Below are 20,115 nucleotides of genomic sequence, written 5' to 3'. Positions count from 1 at the left end.
CGGTGGTGGTTGAGGGTTCAGGTAGCCTGGGAGAGGGTTCATAGGGAAGTGATCTGGAGGTCAGAAACCACACTGTCATGATCATGTGGGACATAGAATGGTGCCCCGGAGGAGCTGTAGGAGTATTTATTATTAGTGCACTGCTGTTCTTTCCTCATGACCTCATGACTTTCCCCGTTTTGTACCCATTTATATATAAACAATCCATAAGAGATGCATTATTGAAGGCATGACTTCCTCACAATGCAGCTTGTATCAAACAAAGGATTCTGTGCATTTCCACCATATCTTGCGCAATATAAACTTGTGAAAATTGTATTGAATGGTCACCCATGAAAGTACTCCATTGTTGGTTCACGAGTCAGTAAGTGACCACTGTATTCGTTATGGGTGTGTGTCTGTCTGTCTGTCTGTCCCGAGCATAGCTCCGTGGGTTTTGATCCGATCTTGATAAAATTAGGGTGCGAGGTTTGTATGATGATCTAGTTGTGTTTTCCGCTGAATGGGCGTGTTGCGCCCATTATGGGCAGACCCATGCCCAAAAAACATGTGTTTTTAGGGGGTAGCCAGTTTCAAGTTACATCTTCTCCGAAGGGGTTTGTCGAATCTGGCAGGGGTTTCGGTATTTCGTTAGCCCAATGGCACCTGCATAGCCCCACAGAGCTCGATTTTTCATTTTCCTCCCAAGGTCAAGGTCACAAGGTCACAAGGTCACGAACTTAGAAAATGTCAAAAAATCAATAAATTGGGCATCGAGCTCCTAGGGTTTTCAACTGTTTCAAATGAAAGTTGGTATGCAAGTAAGTGCTCTTCGAGTTCTACAACATTCATCATTTATGTTTTTCCCGATTCCCGCCAGTTTGCCCGTGGCATCCCCTCGAAGGTAAAAAAATAAAATAGGCGAACCGTGTACATTGCTCGCGAACCATCGCCGTCTCCAGACTTGTTGGTTCACGAGACAGTAAGTGACCACTATATTCGTTATGGGTGTGTGTCTGTCTGTCTGTCTGTCACGAGCGTAGCTCCGTGGGTTTTGATCCGATCCTGATAAAATTAGGGTGCGAGGTTTATATCATGATCTCGTTGTGTTTTCTGGAGAATGGGCATGCTGCGCCCATTATGGGCGGAGCAACGCCCAAAAAACGTGTTTTTAGGGGGTAGCCGGTTTCAAGTTACATCTTCTTTGAGGGGGTTTGTCGAATCTGGCAGGGGTTTCGGTATTTGGTTAGCCCAATGGCACCTGCATAGCCCCACAGAGCTCGATTTTTCATTTTCGTCCCAAGGTCAAGGTCACAAGGTCACGAACTTAGAAAATATCAAAAAAAAATCAATAAATTGGGCATCGAGTTCCTAGGGTTTTCAACTGTTTCGAATGAAAGTTGGTATGCAAGTAATGCTCTTCGAGTACTACAACTTTCATCATTTACGTTTTTCCCGATTCCTGCCAGTTTGCCCGTGGCGTCCCCTCGGAAGGTCAAAAAATAAAAAAAAGCGAACCGTGTACATTGCTCGTGAACCATCGCCGTCTCCAGAATTGTTAGTTCTAAATTTGTTTGATCACAGTCTGCTTATGACAAAATCAGAATGAAACTTGAATATTAATTTCCTAGTACATACAGAGCATGCACTGAGCATTGTTACTATTTTCACTACAAAATGCCAGGTTGTCCCAGGATGTCCCAGGAAAGCATCAGTACCAGGATGGTCTCATAGACCCAAAAGTACCAAAAAGTGGTCTCATAGGCACAGGATGTAATGAATAACCTGAGGGAAAGTAACATGTAGACTTATTAGAGAAGCGACACATTGTTTATCACACAGCTTGAGAATTCTCTCTTCCATGCAACGTGCCGGAAGTGAGGTACAGGCCTCCGACGTTCATGGAGCAAAAAGCTTGGTCACGTGGCTCATTGCACAATGGTGGCTCAGTTAGTCAAAGTTAACACAGAGTAGATCAGTCAATGAGAAGTCGATAAAAAGCGTTTAACATGGTTTAATATCTTTAACCTAGCTACATGCATCCTGTCTGACCACCCCGTACAACCTTGTGTCGTTTTGAAGAGATATAATGAAAGGAAACTGACAGGATGCAGAGGAAATGTAATTCCCTCTTAGTTGTCTATCCTTTGATTGATTGCTGACCCGACTACAAATGGTGATGTTGGTGTTTTGCAGGCACAGTGTGTGTCATCCCTCAGATGAATGTCAATTTAGGGATGTTAAAGATCTCATGGTGTCTTTCTGCAAAGTGTCTGTTGGTTATCACTGGTATGCCAAACAAATTCTCAATTATTTCTCATCAGCCTGCACTCGGCCATCGTGCTGAGTCTGGCAAATGCCAATCACAGCAATATTTGAGGGAGACATTTATCCTGCAGTGGACTGAAGTACCCTGGAACATGAAGAAAGAAGATAACAAAAGGAGAGTACTGGTCATATAGCTTAGAAGTAGCACACTCTTTTAAACTGTCTAGTGTGTATTTGATTGCTGACCTGACTATAAACTGTAGTGCTGGTGTTTCGCAGACCGAGCACAGCATCAATGAGTGTGCCCTCTCCCAGCAGTTAACCCGTCATCATCGTTTGCCAAAGTGTCTTTCGACAAGAGTAGACGATTGACCCTTTGGTGTCATTCAGAATGATCCCATGTTGTTGTCTTTCGATGAGAGTAGGTCATTGATCACTTGGCGTCATTTGCAAAGATCCCACGGTGCCTTTTGCAAAGAATAGGCGATTGTCTCCAACATCCTGGCCAAATTCCCTACTTGTCCAAACTATTACTGCTGAGAAGGCAATGGCAAACCACCAATAGTTTGTCCTTCTCTTGACACTGCTTCAGCATCACGTAGTCGTGACCTTGTGCACACCAACAGCCAAATAGATAACAGGAAAGCTCTGGAAGAAAACCAAATCGCCAAAAATCAGCAACACAACACAGTGTCACGTTGTCTCTCGATGTTGTAAGCACAATTAAAAAGTTGTAATGCGATGCATTGGCTGCCACTGTACTGCAACATATCTGAGGATACGTTATGTCCTTAGATATCATATCTAAAGATATAACATATGTAAGACGTAGATAGTGTGAAAGAAATAGAAGATTGAGATTTGTGGCAACACATTAGTCCAGTTTGATCAGTAGTATGAATACAAATCATTTGACTCATTAATCATTATAGGTGGCTTGCATCAATGTTCGATGGTGCTTATAGATGCCAATATACATCAAATAGAAGAAAAAGAAGGCTATAGATCTGTGCAGCACTCAATGCTGTTCTTCCTATCCAGATAAAACCTGATTACATACTGCGTGACAGTAAGGTGAGTTCAACTTGGAATCTGATTTTAAAACATTGGCTTGGATTAAATATATAAAGGCATTAATCATGGAGGATCACCATGTTAAACAAATACCCACAGACCTTGGAGTTTTTCAAGGCAGCATTTCCATCATCATCCACAAATACTTCAGCCTGTCCAAGGTCTGAGCAACATAAATTTCCCAAAACTTCAGCACTCATGAATGACAGCATCGTGTTGCGAGCTTCACAAACTGTTCATCACAGGTCAAGCCAGCTTATATCGCTCGTCTGGCAACGAAACAGGGCTTCGCCACTGGGGTCCTGAAATCAAATTGGAATTTATGCAATGGAAGCACAAGGGACCGCTGCCACCCAAAAAAAATTCACGTCCAAAATCTAGCTGGCAAGATCATGGCCTCCATTTTATAGGATGCCAAGGATATCCTTCTGATTGACTATAAGCCTCAAAAAAAAACAACCATCACAGCGAGGGGAATATTATGCAAACCTCATGCGAAAAGTTCAGCAGGCCATCAATGACAAACGACCGGGGATGTTGACCAAATGTGTGCTCCTCCACGATAATTAGTGACTGTGGCTGTGAACAGTTGGAACACCCTCCCGCCCCCCCCCCCCTTTCCTCCAAAAGCCCAGACCTGGACCCCAGTGACTCCTATCTCTTTCCACATTTGACGTCCCACCTGTGTGACCACCAATTTGTTGAAGGCAACGAACTGACAGAAACGAGCAAGATGTAAACAAAGTAGCAATCTGAACTTATATTTCACCAGCATGGACAGATTGAAGAAAAATGGAGCAAGTCGTTTTTAGTCAAAGGTTTGGATAAAAACAAGTCATAGTGATGCAAAAAAACTGCAGTCGTGAACTGTTGTGAGTATCTTTTAGCTAGAACTCATTGAAAACCCTTCAGTTATTGTCAGAATAGGACTACCTAAATGGGACTATCTTCAGAATGGGACAAAAGGATCTTCAAAATAATCTTCCGTAGAAGATAAATCAATTAATGCAAAAAGTGGGTGAGTTTAATGGTTCGGGTGGTGGGCTTTGGATCCGAGGATCAGGTCAGGTCAGGTATGGGAGCATGTGCCAGAACAGCGTGTCGCTGTGTCCACTTTCCACCGGTACTCCAGGGGCCTCCGTCTGGCCATCCCCCAAGTAGATGCCAGGCCCATCCCCATCTCCTTGAGATGCTGGTCAACCTGCTGCAACCACGAGGCACGTGGTTGGCCCATTGGCCTCCTCCACTCACGAGACTCCCTCGCTGAGAGAATCTGGTGAGCAGGATCAGCGTCAGGAAAACGAGCCACATGTCCATACAGCCGCAGCTGACGCTCACGGACCATGCAGGAAACAAATCTCATCCGAGTCTCTCTCAGCAACTGCTCGTTGGACACAAAATCCGACCAGCGATAGCCAAGGATTCTCCGAAGAGACCTGGTACCAAAGGAATTAAGTCTCCATCTCAGATCCTTGGTCAGAGTCCAAGTCTCGCATCCATAGAGCAAGACTGGAAGCACCAAAGACCTGAAGACCCAGGCCCGACCAGACGTCTATTGACCTCTGACTCACAGCCAGCAGAGACATGAATATCACTGCCAAGGTAAGTGAATCTCTCCACGACCTCAACATCCTCACCACAAATAGACACAGACAGGACAGCAGCATCCAAGATGTCATTGAAAGCCTGGATCTCAGTTTTGACCCAAGAAATCCGTAATCCCAGCGGCTCCGACTCCTCATTCAGCACCAAGAGGACCCCCAGAAGGATATCTAAAGTCTCCGCAAAGATGACTGCATCATCTGCAAGATCAAGGTCCGAGATCTTGTCATTCCCAAACGATGCACCGCAGCTTGATCTCTCCGACATCCTCCCTAAAATCCAGTCCATACAAGTGCTGAAAAGTGTGGGAGCAAGTACACATCCCTGACGAACTCCAGTAACAACTGGAAATAAGTCAGAGATGGTACCACCACATTTCACAGCACTCTCAATACCAGAGTAGAGTTCAGACATCAGATCGATCAGTTTTGGTGGCACCTCACGAAGAGCAAGAATCCTCCAGAGGACATCGCAATTCACTGAATCGAGTGCTTTACAGAGATCAACAGAGGCTGCAAGCAGCCCCTTCCAAGGATCCTGAGTTCAAATCCCACTCCACTGTTGAATTAACACCAGGTGGGGCTGACTCTGCCTGTCATCCTTCCGAGGTCGGCAAAATGAGTGCCAGCTTGCTGGTCTCCTGTGTCGGAGGGGCGACCCATCCAGGATTGTGCCCAATAGCCAAGGAGACTGCTTTGGCAGCACCAACGCTCTGCACAGAGTATGGTCCCAATGGATGGATGGAGTAGGTGAGTTGTTGCTGGCACCCTGAACAAATTCCAAGTTCCTGCTCTAACATACAGGGGGCACTGCATCAGCATCACAGTCACACCCCCAGCAAATGATGCCACTCACAGCCATGTGCTGCATACAGAAGCAGAAAAAAACAGAAAGAAATATATTAACTCAGTGGTGTGGGCACTAAATTAATATATTTAATTAATCGGTGAAAAAGCTGCATTTAAATGTTGGCACAGCTTTATGGATGTATGCAGCAGGACGAAAACTGCAGAGGTGAAATAATAACAACAACAATGACAACAACAAGACTATATCAAAGTGGCAAGATGGAGGTGTCCGCAGGTGATTTCTCCTTGAAAACCCACGTAAATCAAGTTGGCGAAAGCTCAAAACCGTCAGTGTCAAAAACATAAAGTTCCATGAAGTCTCTTAGGCTACATTAGAAAATTTAGACAGCAGCGTGCTGAAGCTGCATGAAGTCGAGCTAGATATTCGCATATTATAATATAGATATGTTTATTATTCTGTTATGTTCATAAAAACCTGACCCACCCACCCCCACCCTCACCCCATTAAGCAACGAGCCAGCCTTCTTTCTCATTCTATTCATACTGAGAAATATATCACCTCGAAAGTGAATGTTCTCGCTATCTAATATCTATTGGGTTGTTTTATATCTTGCATCTTATATTTTTATTTGTCTGTTCACCTTTTTAATATGCATCTGTTTTGGACCTGTTGAGTTTTTTTGTTCATTTATTTTTCTTTATTGAGTATCTTTGATGAGAGTATCTCACCTTGGAAAATAACATTGCTGGCCATTTCTTTATGTCATTATGCCCTTTGCAACCGAAATGTTTTGCCTTTAGGTGGCGAGTGAGGATCACTTCCCAGTAGTTTGTTAGTGAGAATAACAAGATAAATTTTGGTAAAAGTGGCTGTTGTAGCTTTCTTCTTTGAGGAAAGACAATTCATGTTAGCTAAAACAAATATAAATGAATAATGTTAGCGAAATAACTTTGTTGTTTGAATATGTTGAGTGCATCTGCTCGTGCACCGTTGATGTGACGCAGCACTCTACAGCTTAAGTAAAGAACATTCAGCTTGATCCTGATGCTGGAAATGTAAAGTCTCACCAACAGAACAATCAACGACTGATGGAGCTGTTTAATTTCTTTTGGTTGAGATGGATACAAAGATGATACCAGGCATTATTGAACGAAGTTGCTCCAAAAGGATCCCAGATCAAGCATTTGATTTTTTTTTAATCAAATGGTTTCATCATTTTTAGGGATCATCAGGATCAATGCAGACCTGAGATGCTTGTAACTATAAAGCATGGACTAATATGTTGAACAATTAAAAGGAAGAAAGCCTTTCACATGTTATAAACTTAGTAGTCAATAATTTCTCAGTAATCTTATATAAAACTTAACGAGTGTTGTTTTAATATATTTTTAATTTAACTACATGTGTATTTTCCAACAATTTTATGCTTTGATCTGTTCAATCATGCTTGTGTTTTTTTTGTTTTCTACTTCCATGCAAGACCTCTGAATTAACACCAGGGGGTTGACTCAGTTTATCATCCTTCCGAGGTCAGCGAAATGAGTATCAGTATATTGGTCCCGGTGTATGCCCCGGTTAGAATAGGTGTACCATATCCCTGCGTGTCATCAGAGGCGACCAGGGTTGGCGTCAGGAAGAGCATCCGGCCATAAAAAAACATTGCCTCAAGAAGGGAACCATGATTGCATGGAGCCCACAAAAAGCTAACCCCTGCTCAGCAGGGGAAAATGGCTGTAAAAAGGCTGTTTAAAAAAATATATTATGCAAGGCCATTGATGCACACGTTTAATGTTCATATTGCGTATGATGATGATGAGATATTATTATTATTATTCTTAATAACTCACATGCTCTGTTCTCCATGCAGGTTGATTGGAAGGCCCTCCTGCCTGACTCTGAATTACCAGATGTAAAGGGAGTACATGCTAATGACCCCATGTGGAGACAGAGCACTTTGACTGAAGACACTTTGAGAGATGAATCCTGCTCCTCACCGAAAGAAGAAGAGGGTTATCAGCACCAAGTATATTCAGACGATACCAGAAATGATAAAATACCTGATTTTAATTCGGTAGAGATATGCCATCCAAACCAGAGACAAACAAAGGGAAATATTTCTTTGCATAAGGAAAATATCGCTGCAGGTGTTCATGAAAAAAGATCAGTGGGAATTGAACAAGGCAAGTTACTTGCAGAGTTTGAGATAGGCAGGCTGAATGGAACCAGTCCAGTTAAGCAAGACCTAAACAAAGTGACAAGCAGACATGGGTGCCATAATTGTCTCTCCACTGATAGTGTAGGAGAGGTTTTGAAAGTTGTGGGGTCAAGTGAGGCAAGGACTGATAAATCTGTGCATTCCGGGTGCGTGCGCATATGGAATTCTTTGGATCCACACCTTCCTGTGGAGAGCGAGACTTGTGCTTACTCTAAGCCCAAGTGCAGAGCTGGGATCCTATCTGGAGGTGACAAGATATGTGGGGAGGGAGATTTTGTGAGAGAAGGGGCTTTAGACAGGAAAGAAGCACGTGATCTCAAGGGTTTTGCTGAATATATAGCCGAAGCTCACTTGAGGCAGGATGCGTTGGAAGAGCCTAAAGGAACCAACCTGCTGTGCCGAGTTGAGAGCATGAATATTAACGGAGGGCTTTGCCTTGAGCCTCAGACCAGCACTATGAATTTCAAACGATTGCTTGGGAACAATGCTTCAAATACCTCTCCAGCTGTGGCACAAGAAAACGGGGGAGAACTTTGCACCAACGCCTTGGCACTCGTTGAAAAAAACAAACATCTTTCCTCTTCGTACTTTTTCAGTAGTGACTCTCAACAAAACTTAATGCCCAGAAAGCCCAATAAAACCGTTTTCCAACCACTTTGGTCCAGTACATGTGTTTTGAATAGCCATGGCAACCATATTGCAGTGCAAGGTGATCGACCGAGCTCAGCTCCAGGAAATTTCTGTGCACTCGATTGGCCAGACCTTGAATTTTGCACACCAGTAAAAGGTGAAGCTACAGGCATTTTACCTTATGATGAGCTCACTTTTGGTACCCAAAACTCCAGCACCTTGGGAGCTGCATCACTGCTCATAGGGGGAAAAGCTTATGAGATCTTGAAGGGTTTCCCCCAGGAGGGTTCACGTTTTCCCAGTTTGCACGGCCAAATGAGTTGTGCTGGCAATGAGGGCAATGGGCTGAGTGGCCTGAAAAGAAGCGTGCATCTAACAAGCTCACAACCATCTTCTTTTCTCTCCTGTGAGGAAATTAAGTCTGCTAATGAGGTCACAACTAACGAGACTCATTCTCTTCTCAGACCTCCCTTCGTGCCTCAATGTAATACTGCATCCATTAAGGAAAGTTTCAAACCTATCGAGCTTAATTGGCCCATATCAGACAAGTGGCCCAATGGAAGGAATCCTCGTCATGTAGATTCTGTGCCTTTTAAGCCACATCTTATCACAGAGTTGGCGAAGGCTCATGATATGGAGACGTTGATTCTCAGAGAAAACGAGAACTACCATCAACATGGGACGGACACCGTCTGCAATATCTCAAAAAAACAAACCGTTTCAATGGATCTTAAAAAACATCGCATTGTGGGAACATTGAATTCTCCCATAAATTCTTCTTCTTCAGCTAGTAATATAAAATATCCGATGATGGAGCAACTCACTCCACCTGATTTTAATGAAAAAGCTATAAGTCCTCTTGAGCAGCAACACAGCAGTCAGCAAGTAAGTTGCCAATCAGATCATTCAAAGAATTTGGACTTTCGATTAAAATGTAATGATAGGAAGCACATAGCACATTTCATTAGCAAGGAATGTGGCTCAGGTTCAGATGAACAAAACAAAGACACTTTGGAAAAAGTTAAACTTTCTGGCAGCTTTAAGGACCACTTATCATCATTACCTGTATCACAAGATCAACCTGTCTTGGCTTCTCATGTTTCTTCTTCAATGTTTGAGGCCATCAATACTGAAACTATTCCGCAACACAGTGGATCTGTTGACCAGGAAAAGCCTCCTCACTTGAGAAACCTTGCCGCAAGAGGACTTGAGAGAAAGTATATTCAGGAGACATCCCACACAGTCCTTTCTGGGACAAGTCCTGCCAGACGTCTTTGTGAAAAGGTTCTGGAGCAATATCAGCAGCCACTGTGCCTGCGTAAAGGAGACTTCTACTCATACCTGTCTCTTTCATCGCATGATAGTGACTGTGGTGCTGTGGCAAGCTGTGAAGAGGACAATTCGCCAATTCTTCAGCCTCTTAAGCCTCCACACTTTCCTAAGTTGTCCTACCACGAAGCAGGAGGACAAATTCCCGTAAGCTGTTCAAAATTGGCAGGCTCAAAAGAGATAGAAAAAGAGCTACAGTTTGATGCTTGGGAGGAAGATGATGATGCTATGGATCAGGATGAGAATAAATTCCATGTGAAGAGTCTTATAAGTAAAGCAACATCGTCATCACTCCGAGAAACACCAAGAACAAAGAATGAGATCGAGAGATTTTGCGTGAAACAGAAACATTTAGGTTTGTGCTCTGGGAGCAATCTGCATGTTCGGCAAAAGAAGCACATTGATCAAGACCACAAATCAACATCACCCCAAGGATGCATTGACTCCACATGGTTTTCCAGTACTGGGACAGATAAGTTTGTTCGTGGTGGAAATGGCAGGAATAGGATGATGCAGAAGTTTGAATCAGGTCAAAATGCAAGCGGAAACTGGCATGATACTACAGGGCAGTTAACCTGTTTGAACAAGAGTGATCGTTTCAAGGTGTTGGGACAACCTATCATTGATGATCAAAGGACCATGGTGGATGGCACACCTCATGTAAGTTTTCTACATACATACATACATACATACATACATACATACATACATACATACACATACATACTTACATTTGATCAAGCACAAGTAATACAAAATTAGTCACTACATCATTGGTTTATGACCATGTTCTGCAAATACCACAGTCAGTAGGGTAATTATCACCTCCAAAAGACCATTTGCAAAAGGGCTTCCTGTAATTGTTATCATATAATTGTCAAACTTAAATTAAGAATAAACCTGGAATCAGAGTAAATGAAATTGGTTATTGCAGGAAGATAGACAGAACTTGGAGAGACGGGTACTCATGAGAGGTTCAGATGAACAAAACATGTTTGAGGCCATAAATACTGAAACTATTCTACAACAGCAGTGGATGTCTTGACCAGGAAAAGCCGATTCACTTGAACAAGGCAAAATATTTCCCTTGCAGTGTCTCTCTCAGACACAGAGACCTGAAGAATGACATTTGAGACGTGGAAACCGAGAAATGAAATTGGTTATTGCCGGAAGATAGAACTTTGAGAGATGGGTACGTGAGTATGAGGAAATATTAGGACTGACGATGAAAAAAATTTAAATCTTGGGAGATGTAGAAAAGACGAGAGACTTGAAAATGGGTTTAATTTGAGATGTGGAAACCTGGAAGTGTAGAATTTTGGAGATTTGCATATATTAAGACTTGGAAGTGTAAAAACTTGGAAGCTTGAGGATATGTGGAGAATTGGATACCTGGAGACTGGGAGACATGAAGATGGAGGGATCTCGGTGAAACAACAACTCCTTAAGGGAAATGTGCAGAGGTCAGGATTTTAATCACCAGATCTGGAGATGGAGAATTCCAGAGAATTTGGAGACGGGCACAGAGACCTGGAGACTGACATGGAGACGTCCCTAGAGAAACCTGGAGATTGAATGATTTGATACGAAATTTGGAAATTTGCGATTAGATGTGGAATTTTGTTGAGAATGGAAAAAAACAGACAAACAAAAGTTATACACACTATATTTGGCTGATATGTTAATATAAGAAACGGATGTTTTTTTAATTGTTTATATGTTCTGTTCCACAACACTGAAATCAATCCCTTCCCTCCGATTCTTTCCAAAGCTGCTGTAATTCCTCTACTCCTCCCTCAAGGAGAATTTACTCGATGTACAATTTGCTCTCCAATGTCAATTTGGTTGTTAAGGGAGACTTTTCTCAGCCGTGTACTGCTAATGACACTCTTGCATCATCAAGTGGCAATTAAGCGAAACCTTTGACTTCCTTTGTTGTCTTCTTGGCAATTAAAGTTTTGGTTTGAGTTTTTCCAGCAGCAGATGTTGCCATTTCTTCTTGAATGTTGTTTGTTTCATTCATTTCTTCTTTTCACCTTGGATAAAATGGCAGCTGCATTGCGAACCTCTGAAACCTGTTCAAGAGAAAGGAGTAACCGTTTGCCATCTTGGTTAGAAGCAAACGTCATGATAAAAGCGTCGTCGTTGGTATATGCTTAACACTACAAACACATTGCAAACTGTTTGAAGAGAATGTTTGATGTCGAACAGATGACAAGATTCTTTTTGATTTTAAGTGGCAATTTATAGCAAACCTTTTAGAATTAGTACCAAAGCTTAGTTTAAATAACTGTACATATATAATTAGTACCCAAGGTTTTGTCATTTTCAAATTGGATTTTTCTATGCAAGCATGTTCTTAATGATTAGCGTCTTTTAATTGGTGCTTCCATTAAAGGGGATTTCTTTTCATCTAAAGTGCTAAAAGCTATGGCACTTACAAAGGAAAATGATAAATTGCACTCCGGCACAGTAGTTGATGCAAGGGCTTTGAGATGATGTGATCGCTATTTCCTTTCAGCAAAATAACTGCATAATATTCTCACTTCATATTAGCATATTTCAAATTCAGGTAATACTTAAAAATTTGTATTTGCAATTTTGTTTTCATTGTTATTTTTTGATTTAAAAAAAACTGCAACTCTTGAAAGCTCAATTTTAATAATGTCTTTAATAATTATTATTGTTTTTAAGACATGGCAATGAGCTCTGACATTTTACGCAGAAAAAGATGAAGGTGGAAAGTCATCATCATTGTTTGTATCAGGAAACAAGTGATGTTTTTTTTTTCCACTCACAGAGTCCAGTCATATGGTTTTCTAAGAAAAGATTGCTGGACTCGTGGTCCACAAAATGTGGACCAAAGAGCATGCAGGATGTAAGGCTCTTAACAATGGCCTGCAAGAAACCCACAGACACAGGGTCTGCAATTATCTCATCGGCAGACACAGTGCTTCGGGGCACCACATCACAGGTATGGACCACAGTCAGGAGGGTAAATGGTACAAGCAATGATGTCGAGTCTCATTGATTACCCCTGAAACTCACGGTATTCCACATTGTTCTCTTCAGGCCTCATGATAATGTAAATGATTTTCACAGATTTGTCTGATCATATTTCTAAAAGCTTCATCTGTTCCTCCCCATAAAAGTGAAACCAGTGACTATTTTCAAACAGGAAATTACCATTTGATTTTTTTTTTTTGGGATACAAAGTCCAGGCTCATGGAAGAGCTAGAACACTGAAAGTATCAGGATGCAACAGAGCAAAAGGAACAGTAGAGAGACAGACAGACAGACAGACAGACAGACACCAACCAACATTAGAGTTGCAGGATAAAATAGAGGGAGACGAACAAATAAGGGAAGTGGGGAGGTAAGAGGGGTAAGGGGACGATGGATAGGGTGGACAAGATTGATGTAGAAGCGGACTCTCAGGAAGGAAAAACGGGTAAATTTGGAAGGAGGAATGCTTGGGGGTGAGATGGATTGACGAGGGTAGAAAAGATCATGCTTTTGGATTGGGGATTATATCAGATGGTGGTGAACAGCTGCCTTGAAGACCTGGAGGGAAAAAATGATATTTAGGAAAAAATGTGGAAGTTGATTACATAGGTGGGGAAAAAAAGAAATGAGTGGATGCGAGTAGTAATTCTGAATTTTGGGAGTTTCATGATAAGGGGGTCGATGGTGGACCATGTGTGCCCTGCAAAACCTGGGGGTGGGGGGGGGCGTTGGGAGGAGAGGACAAAGCATAGAAAGAGCAGAGTGTGCAAGACCAGAAAGGAGGTGGTAGAAGAAGGAGAGACCACTGACCTATCTGCGATGGGAAAGTGATAGGCCCATGGACTCAGCTTCAACACAGGAGATTCCAATGATCTTGAAGGCCTTTTTTTCTATGGCATCAAGCTAAGCAATGTGTGTGAGGCAGGGGAGCCCGCTGAGAGGGAAAAGCAGTACTCCATCAAGCTGCGGATGAATGCCTTGTAGTTGGAATGGAGTTCAGGTGTGCTAAGGAAGGATTTTGTACAACAATGGATGCCCAGTAGGTGACTGGCTTTAAAGGTCAACTTTGGAATGTAGTTTGCCCAAGAAACATCATGGCTGATAGTGAGACCCAGGAGTTTGAGTGACTGAACCTCCTCAAGAGGATTGTTAAGAAAGTAGATGGTGGGGTTTACCAGATGGTCCTTTCAGAGAGAGAGAGAGAGAGAGAGAGAGAGAGAGAGAGAAAGAAAGAGAGATAGAGATAGAGATAGAGATGGAGATATAGAGATATAGAGATATAAAGATTATAGAGAGAGAGAGAGACAGAGACAGAGACAGAGACAGAGACAGAGACAGAGACAGAGACAGAGACAGAGACAGAGACAGAGACAGAGACAGAGACAGAGAGAGAGAGAGAGAGAGAGAGAGAGAGAGAGAGAGAGAGAGAGAGAGAGGGAGAGAGAGAGAGAGAGAGAGAGAGAGAGAGAGAGAGAGATTGATTTCTCAGGATTGAAAGACATATTCTAAGTGCTTGACCAGCTTGTGATTTTTGTCAAAGTCTGAAGGGAGCGAAGAGGCTGCTGCCTGCCCAGCTGAAGGGTGAGGGATGTTTTGGCAGAGTGTGGACTCATCAGCAAATAGATGAAGAGAATTTTCTAGAAAGTCAGAGAGATCATTGATGAGCATTCAGAATAGGAACAGGCCCAGAACGCTGCATTTGGGCACTCTCGCCTTCACAGGAAGAGGAGATTAAAGAATTCCATTGAGAGCCACATGTTGGTTATGAGAGTGGAGGAAGTGAGAAAGCCAAGTGTGGAGTTGGCCTTGGATCCCATAGGCAGATAGTTTGGAGAGTAAGGCGGGATGCCAAACTGTATAAAAAGCATGAGATATTTCTAGAGAGATGGCCCTGGTCTCCATCCATTGTTGTGAGAGTAGAAGCAGTATGTCCAAGGTGGAGTGACTTGGTTTGATTCCAAATTGGTGATCTGAGATAAGACTATTGGGGAAAATGAAGGATTTCATCTCAAGTTCGATGTTGGATTCTATAATCTTGCTAATGATTGCAAGTAAGCTAATAGGTCTGTAATTAAGTGGATCGGTTTTGCAAGTTTTTTTTGCTATACAGTGATTTTGACTGATTTCCAAGGAGATGGAAGATGACCTCGTGCAAGTGATCAATTTTTGGAATGTCAATAACATTAGCTTTCTTCCAGGCTGCAATAATTTGTCCTGTTTCATGGACATCAGTAAAAGGGACCGCCAATCAGGTATGACCCTTTTCTCCGAGGTTTTTAAGGAATTTGGGGAAAAGTCCATCGACCCCTGTGACTTTGCTGTTTTTGGTGGCCGACAGTGCAGCGTCAATGTCTTCCTTTGTCTTTGTATATCGGGCTGATAGGTGGCTGCTCAATGAGCTGTGGTTGAGGTTTCAGAGGTAATCCCTTTTTACCTCTTGCCTTAGTGATTTGGAAGTCAGTGCCTTTGAGGTCTGGAGGAGGTGTGACGTAATGGAATCAGGTGAAACCCTTGGGATGGCAGCAGTAGTGTTTTCTGCAGTACCCAGTTTCCTCAGCAATGCCCATGCCTTGCGGCTGCTGTGGATGAAGTCTGTTGACTCCACCAACTCCTTCCATCGCTTCAGACATTCTGTATCCAGAGCTTCAATTACTTCCTGTGCAACGTCTGGGTTCCCAGTTTTTGTTGTGCTCCTTTAGGAGCCTTTCAGACTCTGCTGTCCAGCTCGATGTGTAGGCCTTGCGGAATCCGTGCAGTATGGTGTCAGTGGCAGCAGAAAGGAGATGCACAAATTCGGCACATTTAGCTGAGACAGGTGGTATATCCTCAATTTTGGATTCAGCTGCTTTGGTGAAAGCGGTCCAATCCGCTTTCCGGAAGTTCCACGATGACTTTGGTTGCGAGTGCACCAGAGGGATCTCGATACCAATGTGGACTACAGTGAGGAAATGTTGGCTTTTTGGGAAGCGAACGAGAACTCTTCTCAATGCCGTCATTGGTAGCCCTCTGCTGAAGCATAGTTCACAGATTTAGTCAGTCCCATGGAGTCACAGAAGTCCTTTTCTGAAGTGTCATTGCTGGTGAGAGAGGTACCAACACAGCCAATTTATATGATGAAATCACCACATATGAGGAATAGAGAGTTGGGATGAGTGCTTAAAGGTTAGTCCATGTTGGCTGAGAGAGATGTAGATGGAGTCATCACTGTTTGGAGGATGGCATAACACACAGACAAAAATGAGGTGTAAGTGGAGGGGAAGTCGCAGCCAAAGGTACTCCCGGGGATCGAGAGGTTTTAGATCAGTAAAGACAGTAAGAACTGGAGTTATTGATGTAAAGTGCCACTCAGCCACCAGGGTGGGGGTCATACCTATGAAATTGGAAGACAATAGCCAGGGGTAGACAGTACTGAGTCAGGGATGTCCTGTGGGAGGAAGGATTCAGCTTCACAGCTGATGTCCTATTTATCAGCAGCAGCTTGGATTGAGAGATCTGTCAGGTTGGACCATAGGCCTCGGATGTTTGTGGTTGACGCAGTGAGAGACATGGGAGAAGGCGTTGGGAGGGTGCAGAATGGGGGGGGGGGAGGAGCTGGGAGGTTGTGGGACGGGAGGGGACATGATGAGGGGTCAGCAGGGAGGGGCATCACGAGAAGGCAGCTGAGAGGAAGCAGAATGAGGGGGAATATGAGGGGGGTGGGTCAAGGGAGCAGCTGAGAGGGGTCGGACGAGGGGGAAGCTGGACGAAAACGTGTGTGTGTGTGTGTGTGTGTGTGTGTGTGTGTGTGTGTGTGTGTGTGTGTGTGTGTGTGTGTGTGTGTGTGAGTGATATTTTTTTGTCTTAATTACGTATATCTATTCATTAATTCCACACTATTGGAATGTACCTTTTGACCCTTTAGACTGCTGAGACCCCTTTGAACTTTGAAGACCCTTTAAGACCCCCCAAGATCCTGGAGACCCCAAGGACCCAAAAGTTTCTGAGGACCCAAAAGTCCCAACAAGTCCCCGAGGACCTAAAAGTCCCAGAGGAGCTTGAGAACCCAGAAGACCCAAAAGTTCCAAAGGACCCAAAAGACCCCCAAAGCTGTGAAGACCAATGAAAATTTGGTCCATCGGACAAACGGGCCCTCTAGTATTATAAAAGAAGCCGTGTCTGTCTGTTTGTTTGTTTGACGTGTTATAACTTGAGAATTGATGAATGGATTTCAATAAATCGAACTTCAGTGGATTCAGGGAACTCCTGGAAAGGTTTGTGATGAAATTTTTAATTTTTTTATGGGTACAGGGGCACACATGGCGAAACTGCAAATGCCAACTTGCGACGCTTGTTATCCCCGTGCTCCCAGGAAACATTTTTCTTCCTGCCCTATTGATCAGCTATCACAGCAAAGATTGGTATTTCCGTCAGTGAAGTGACAGGTCTTATATTCTCAAATGACAGGAAAACACGACAGATCCAGTTTGGAAAACCGAGCTTTGATTGAGGTGGAAGGAGCAAGTTGCAAATTCGACCTACACTTGCAGCAACCCCGAGCCGAAAGTCAAAACAGGAAGATCTCCTGGTAATGCGATTTGTAAAACTATGAGAGAGTAAATATTTATCTGTGTACATCAAACCATTTAAAATCAGGAGACAATGATGAAAGCAACAAAGGAGAGTGAAAGGAAAGAGAAGCAATGAAGGAAACAGCAACAAGTGAAGATGGAGCAATTTTCCATAGTGGCCAAAAAAATTGTGAAATCTCAATCTCAGGTCCTAGTCATTTCAAATCAATCACAGCGTCCAAACAAGGAGACTATGTGTGCATATACGATTGCACAATTTATTGGGACACAAAAGTGGCAGCAACAGGGGTAAACCATCTGACATAATTCAAAACAAAGTTTTAAATGGACAATGGGAAACACATGGAGGGAAATAGAACCTTGACATCGTTTCCAAACAAAGCAGAACCAGCCATCAGTGAAGCAATCAGAAAGGCTTTGTTCTGCCAGTTCATAGCTGAGTACAATCTGCCTGCAACTGTAATTTCAAGACAGCTTACAATTACAGATTTTGTAACTCTCGTTGTAGGACCAAGCATATCCTGTTTCTAAACGGCAAAATTGTCCAGCAGTTAAAACATGAAAGAACGAAGCTGAACAATTTGGGAACAGCATTGCTCCTAAGTAAAGTCACTCAATTTTTAGGACCAAAAATTGACTATAATCCATCACAATCAAACACTCGGATGATCAGGGAGAGATAACAAGTTAGCCATTTAGCTGAGGATATTTTTGAAATTATAGCACTGCTAGTGGAATTTTGGACATGCCTGTTTGTAATAATGGAACCAATGAAGCTTCAACATGGCTCCTGTAGCGAGCTTTGGTCGTTAGCTTTGATATATTGTGGACAGCTCATGATGATCTCGAGAAGTTCAAGAGACTGGCACCTCTTCCGGTGTCTGATCAGGTAAATATAGTTGGGTTCATTTAAATATCCTTCAAATCTAATAGGGTGAGACGATATGATTTGTCAGGATTGAAAGACATGTTCCACTTTGAAGACCAGCATCTAATCGAATCCAGATCAGCAGAAAGTGGCACAGCTGCTGTCTGCTTCTCAGTGGAATAGGGCATTGCACAACACTATGTGGAACCATCTGTAAAATGGAAGAAATGATTTTCCAGATCATTGGAGAGGTCCTTTGTTTAGATGAGGAATAAGATTATGCTCATGACATTTCCTTGAGGCACTCCAGCCTCCACTGGGAGGGAGTGGATAGGAGAGAGCTCCATTGATAGCAATGTGTTTACAGCAGGGGTGCAGGAAATTAGAAACCCATGTATGAAGGTGGCCTTGTCTGCTCGAGGAAGTGATCATGGCAAGCCAATCACAGTCAGATTGTGTGTAATGCCCAAGAAATTCTGCTTTTGGGGTTCCCAAAGGAGGAGAGACTGAATAGAGCAGACAAAGGAAAAGCAAGAGCAGCACATTTGAAAACATGTGCACTGATGCCACCTTCCCCCATCACCAATGAAGAATCAGGGCTAGATGTGACTTTCTCTACCCTCTCAGATGTGAAGGACGGAATCAAGAAAACAGTTGGTATGAGAGGACATGGTGGGGACAGATCATGATGGGTTGATACACGAGGTTTTGTGGCAAACACTGAGTTGAGACATTCTGCCTTGTCTCGAGCAGTCTGAAGTGAGGCCATGAAATGTGAGCATGGAGAAGGAAGGGGAGTATACACCGGGGAGAGACTTGACACCACCAGTTTCCACCAGCACTTTGAAGACGGGGATTGCATTGAGAGTTCATCCTTGAGATCAGCAAGATGGCATTTTCTGGCATCCCTCTCTCTCTCCCACTCCTCTCCCTCTCTCTTTCCCACCCTCTCCCTCTCTCTCCCACCCTCTCCCTCTCTCTCCCACCCTCTCCCTCTCTCTCTCACTCCTCTCCCTTCCTCCCTCTCTCCCACCCCTCTTCCTCTCTCTCCCACCCATATCCCTATCTTTCTCGGATTCCTCCCCTCTCCCCCCTTTCCTCCCCCCTCCTCTCCCTCCCACTCCTCTCCCTATCTGTCTGTCTCTCTCTCTCTCTCTCTCTCTCTCTCTCTCTCTCTCTCTCTCTCTCTCTCTTTTCACCTCCCTCTCCCTCTCTCTCCCATCCTCTCTCTCTTCCACTCCTCTCCCTCTCTCTTTCCCACCCTCTCCCTCTCTCTTTCCCACCCTCTCCCTCTCTTTCCCACCCTCTCCCTCTCTCTCCCACCCTCTCCCTCTCTCTTTCCCACCCTCTCCCTCTCTCTCTCACCCCTCTCCCTCTCTCCCTCTCTCCCACCCCTCTTCCTCTCTCTCCCACCCATATCCCTATCTTTCTCTGATTCCTCCCCTCTTCCCCCTTTCCTCCCCCCTCCCACTCCTCTCCCTATCTGTCTCTCTCTCTCTCTCTCTCTCTCTCTCTCTCTCTCTCTCTCTCTCTCTCTCTCTCTCTCTCTCTCTCTCTCTCTCTCTCTCTCTCTCTCTCTCTCTTCACCTCCCTCTCTCTCTCCCCTTCCTCTCTCCCCCACCCCTCTCCCTCTGTTAATAGTCTATGAGCCACACAAGAGTTGACTACCAGAAAGGAGGATTAAAAACCAGTGTTTTTCCAGTTGGGTTGATGTCTGTAGTTGATTTAAAAAAAAATCTGTTGGACATCTTAAAGGAGTAACAAAA

General features: G+C 43.6%; 1 protein-coding gene across 1 annotated transcript in view; it reads left to right on the top strand.

Annotated features, from left to right (window-relative positions):
* LOC147031409 (uncharacterized) overlaps positions 1–20,115 on the top strand; it is a 239,858-nt gene that overhangs the window by 194,979 nt on the left and 24,764 nt on the right. Inside the window, 2 exon segments of the mRNA XM_085862636.1 lie at positions 7,601–10,567; positions 12,708–12,881. Coding sequence (XP_085718762.1) covers positions 7,601–10,567; positions 12,708–12,881 — 3,141 coding nt within the window.

The sequence above is a fragment of the Eptatretus burgeri genome, chromosome 2, assembly GCF_056783735.1.
Source record: "Eptatretus burgeri isolate ZD-2024b chromosome 2, Ebu_testis_v1, whole genome shotgun sequence".
NCBI classification, from domain to species: Eukaryota; Metazoa; Chordata; class Myxini; order Myxiniformes; family Myxinidae; genus Eptatretus; species Eptatretus burgeri.
The sequence above is the reverse complement of the archived record's forward strand: the minus strand, read 5'-3'. Positions and strand labels throughout refer to the sequence as shown.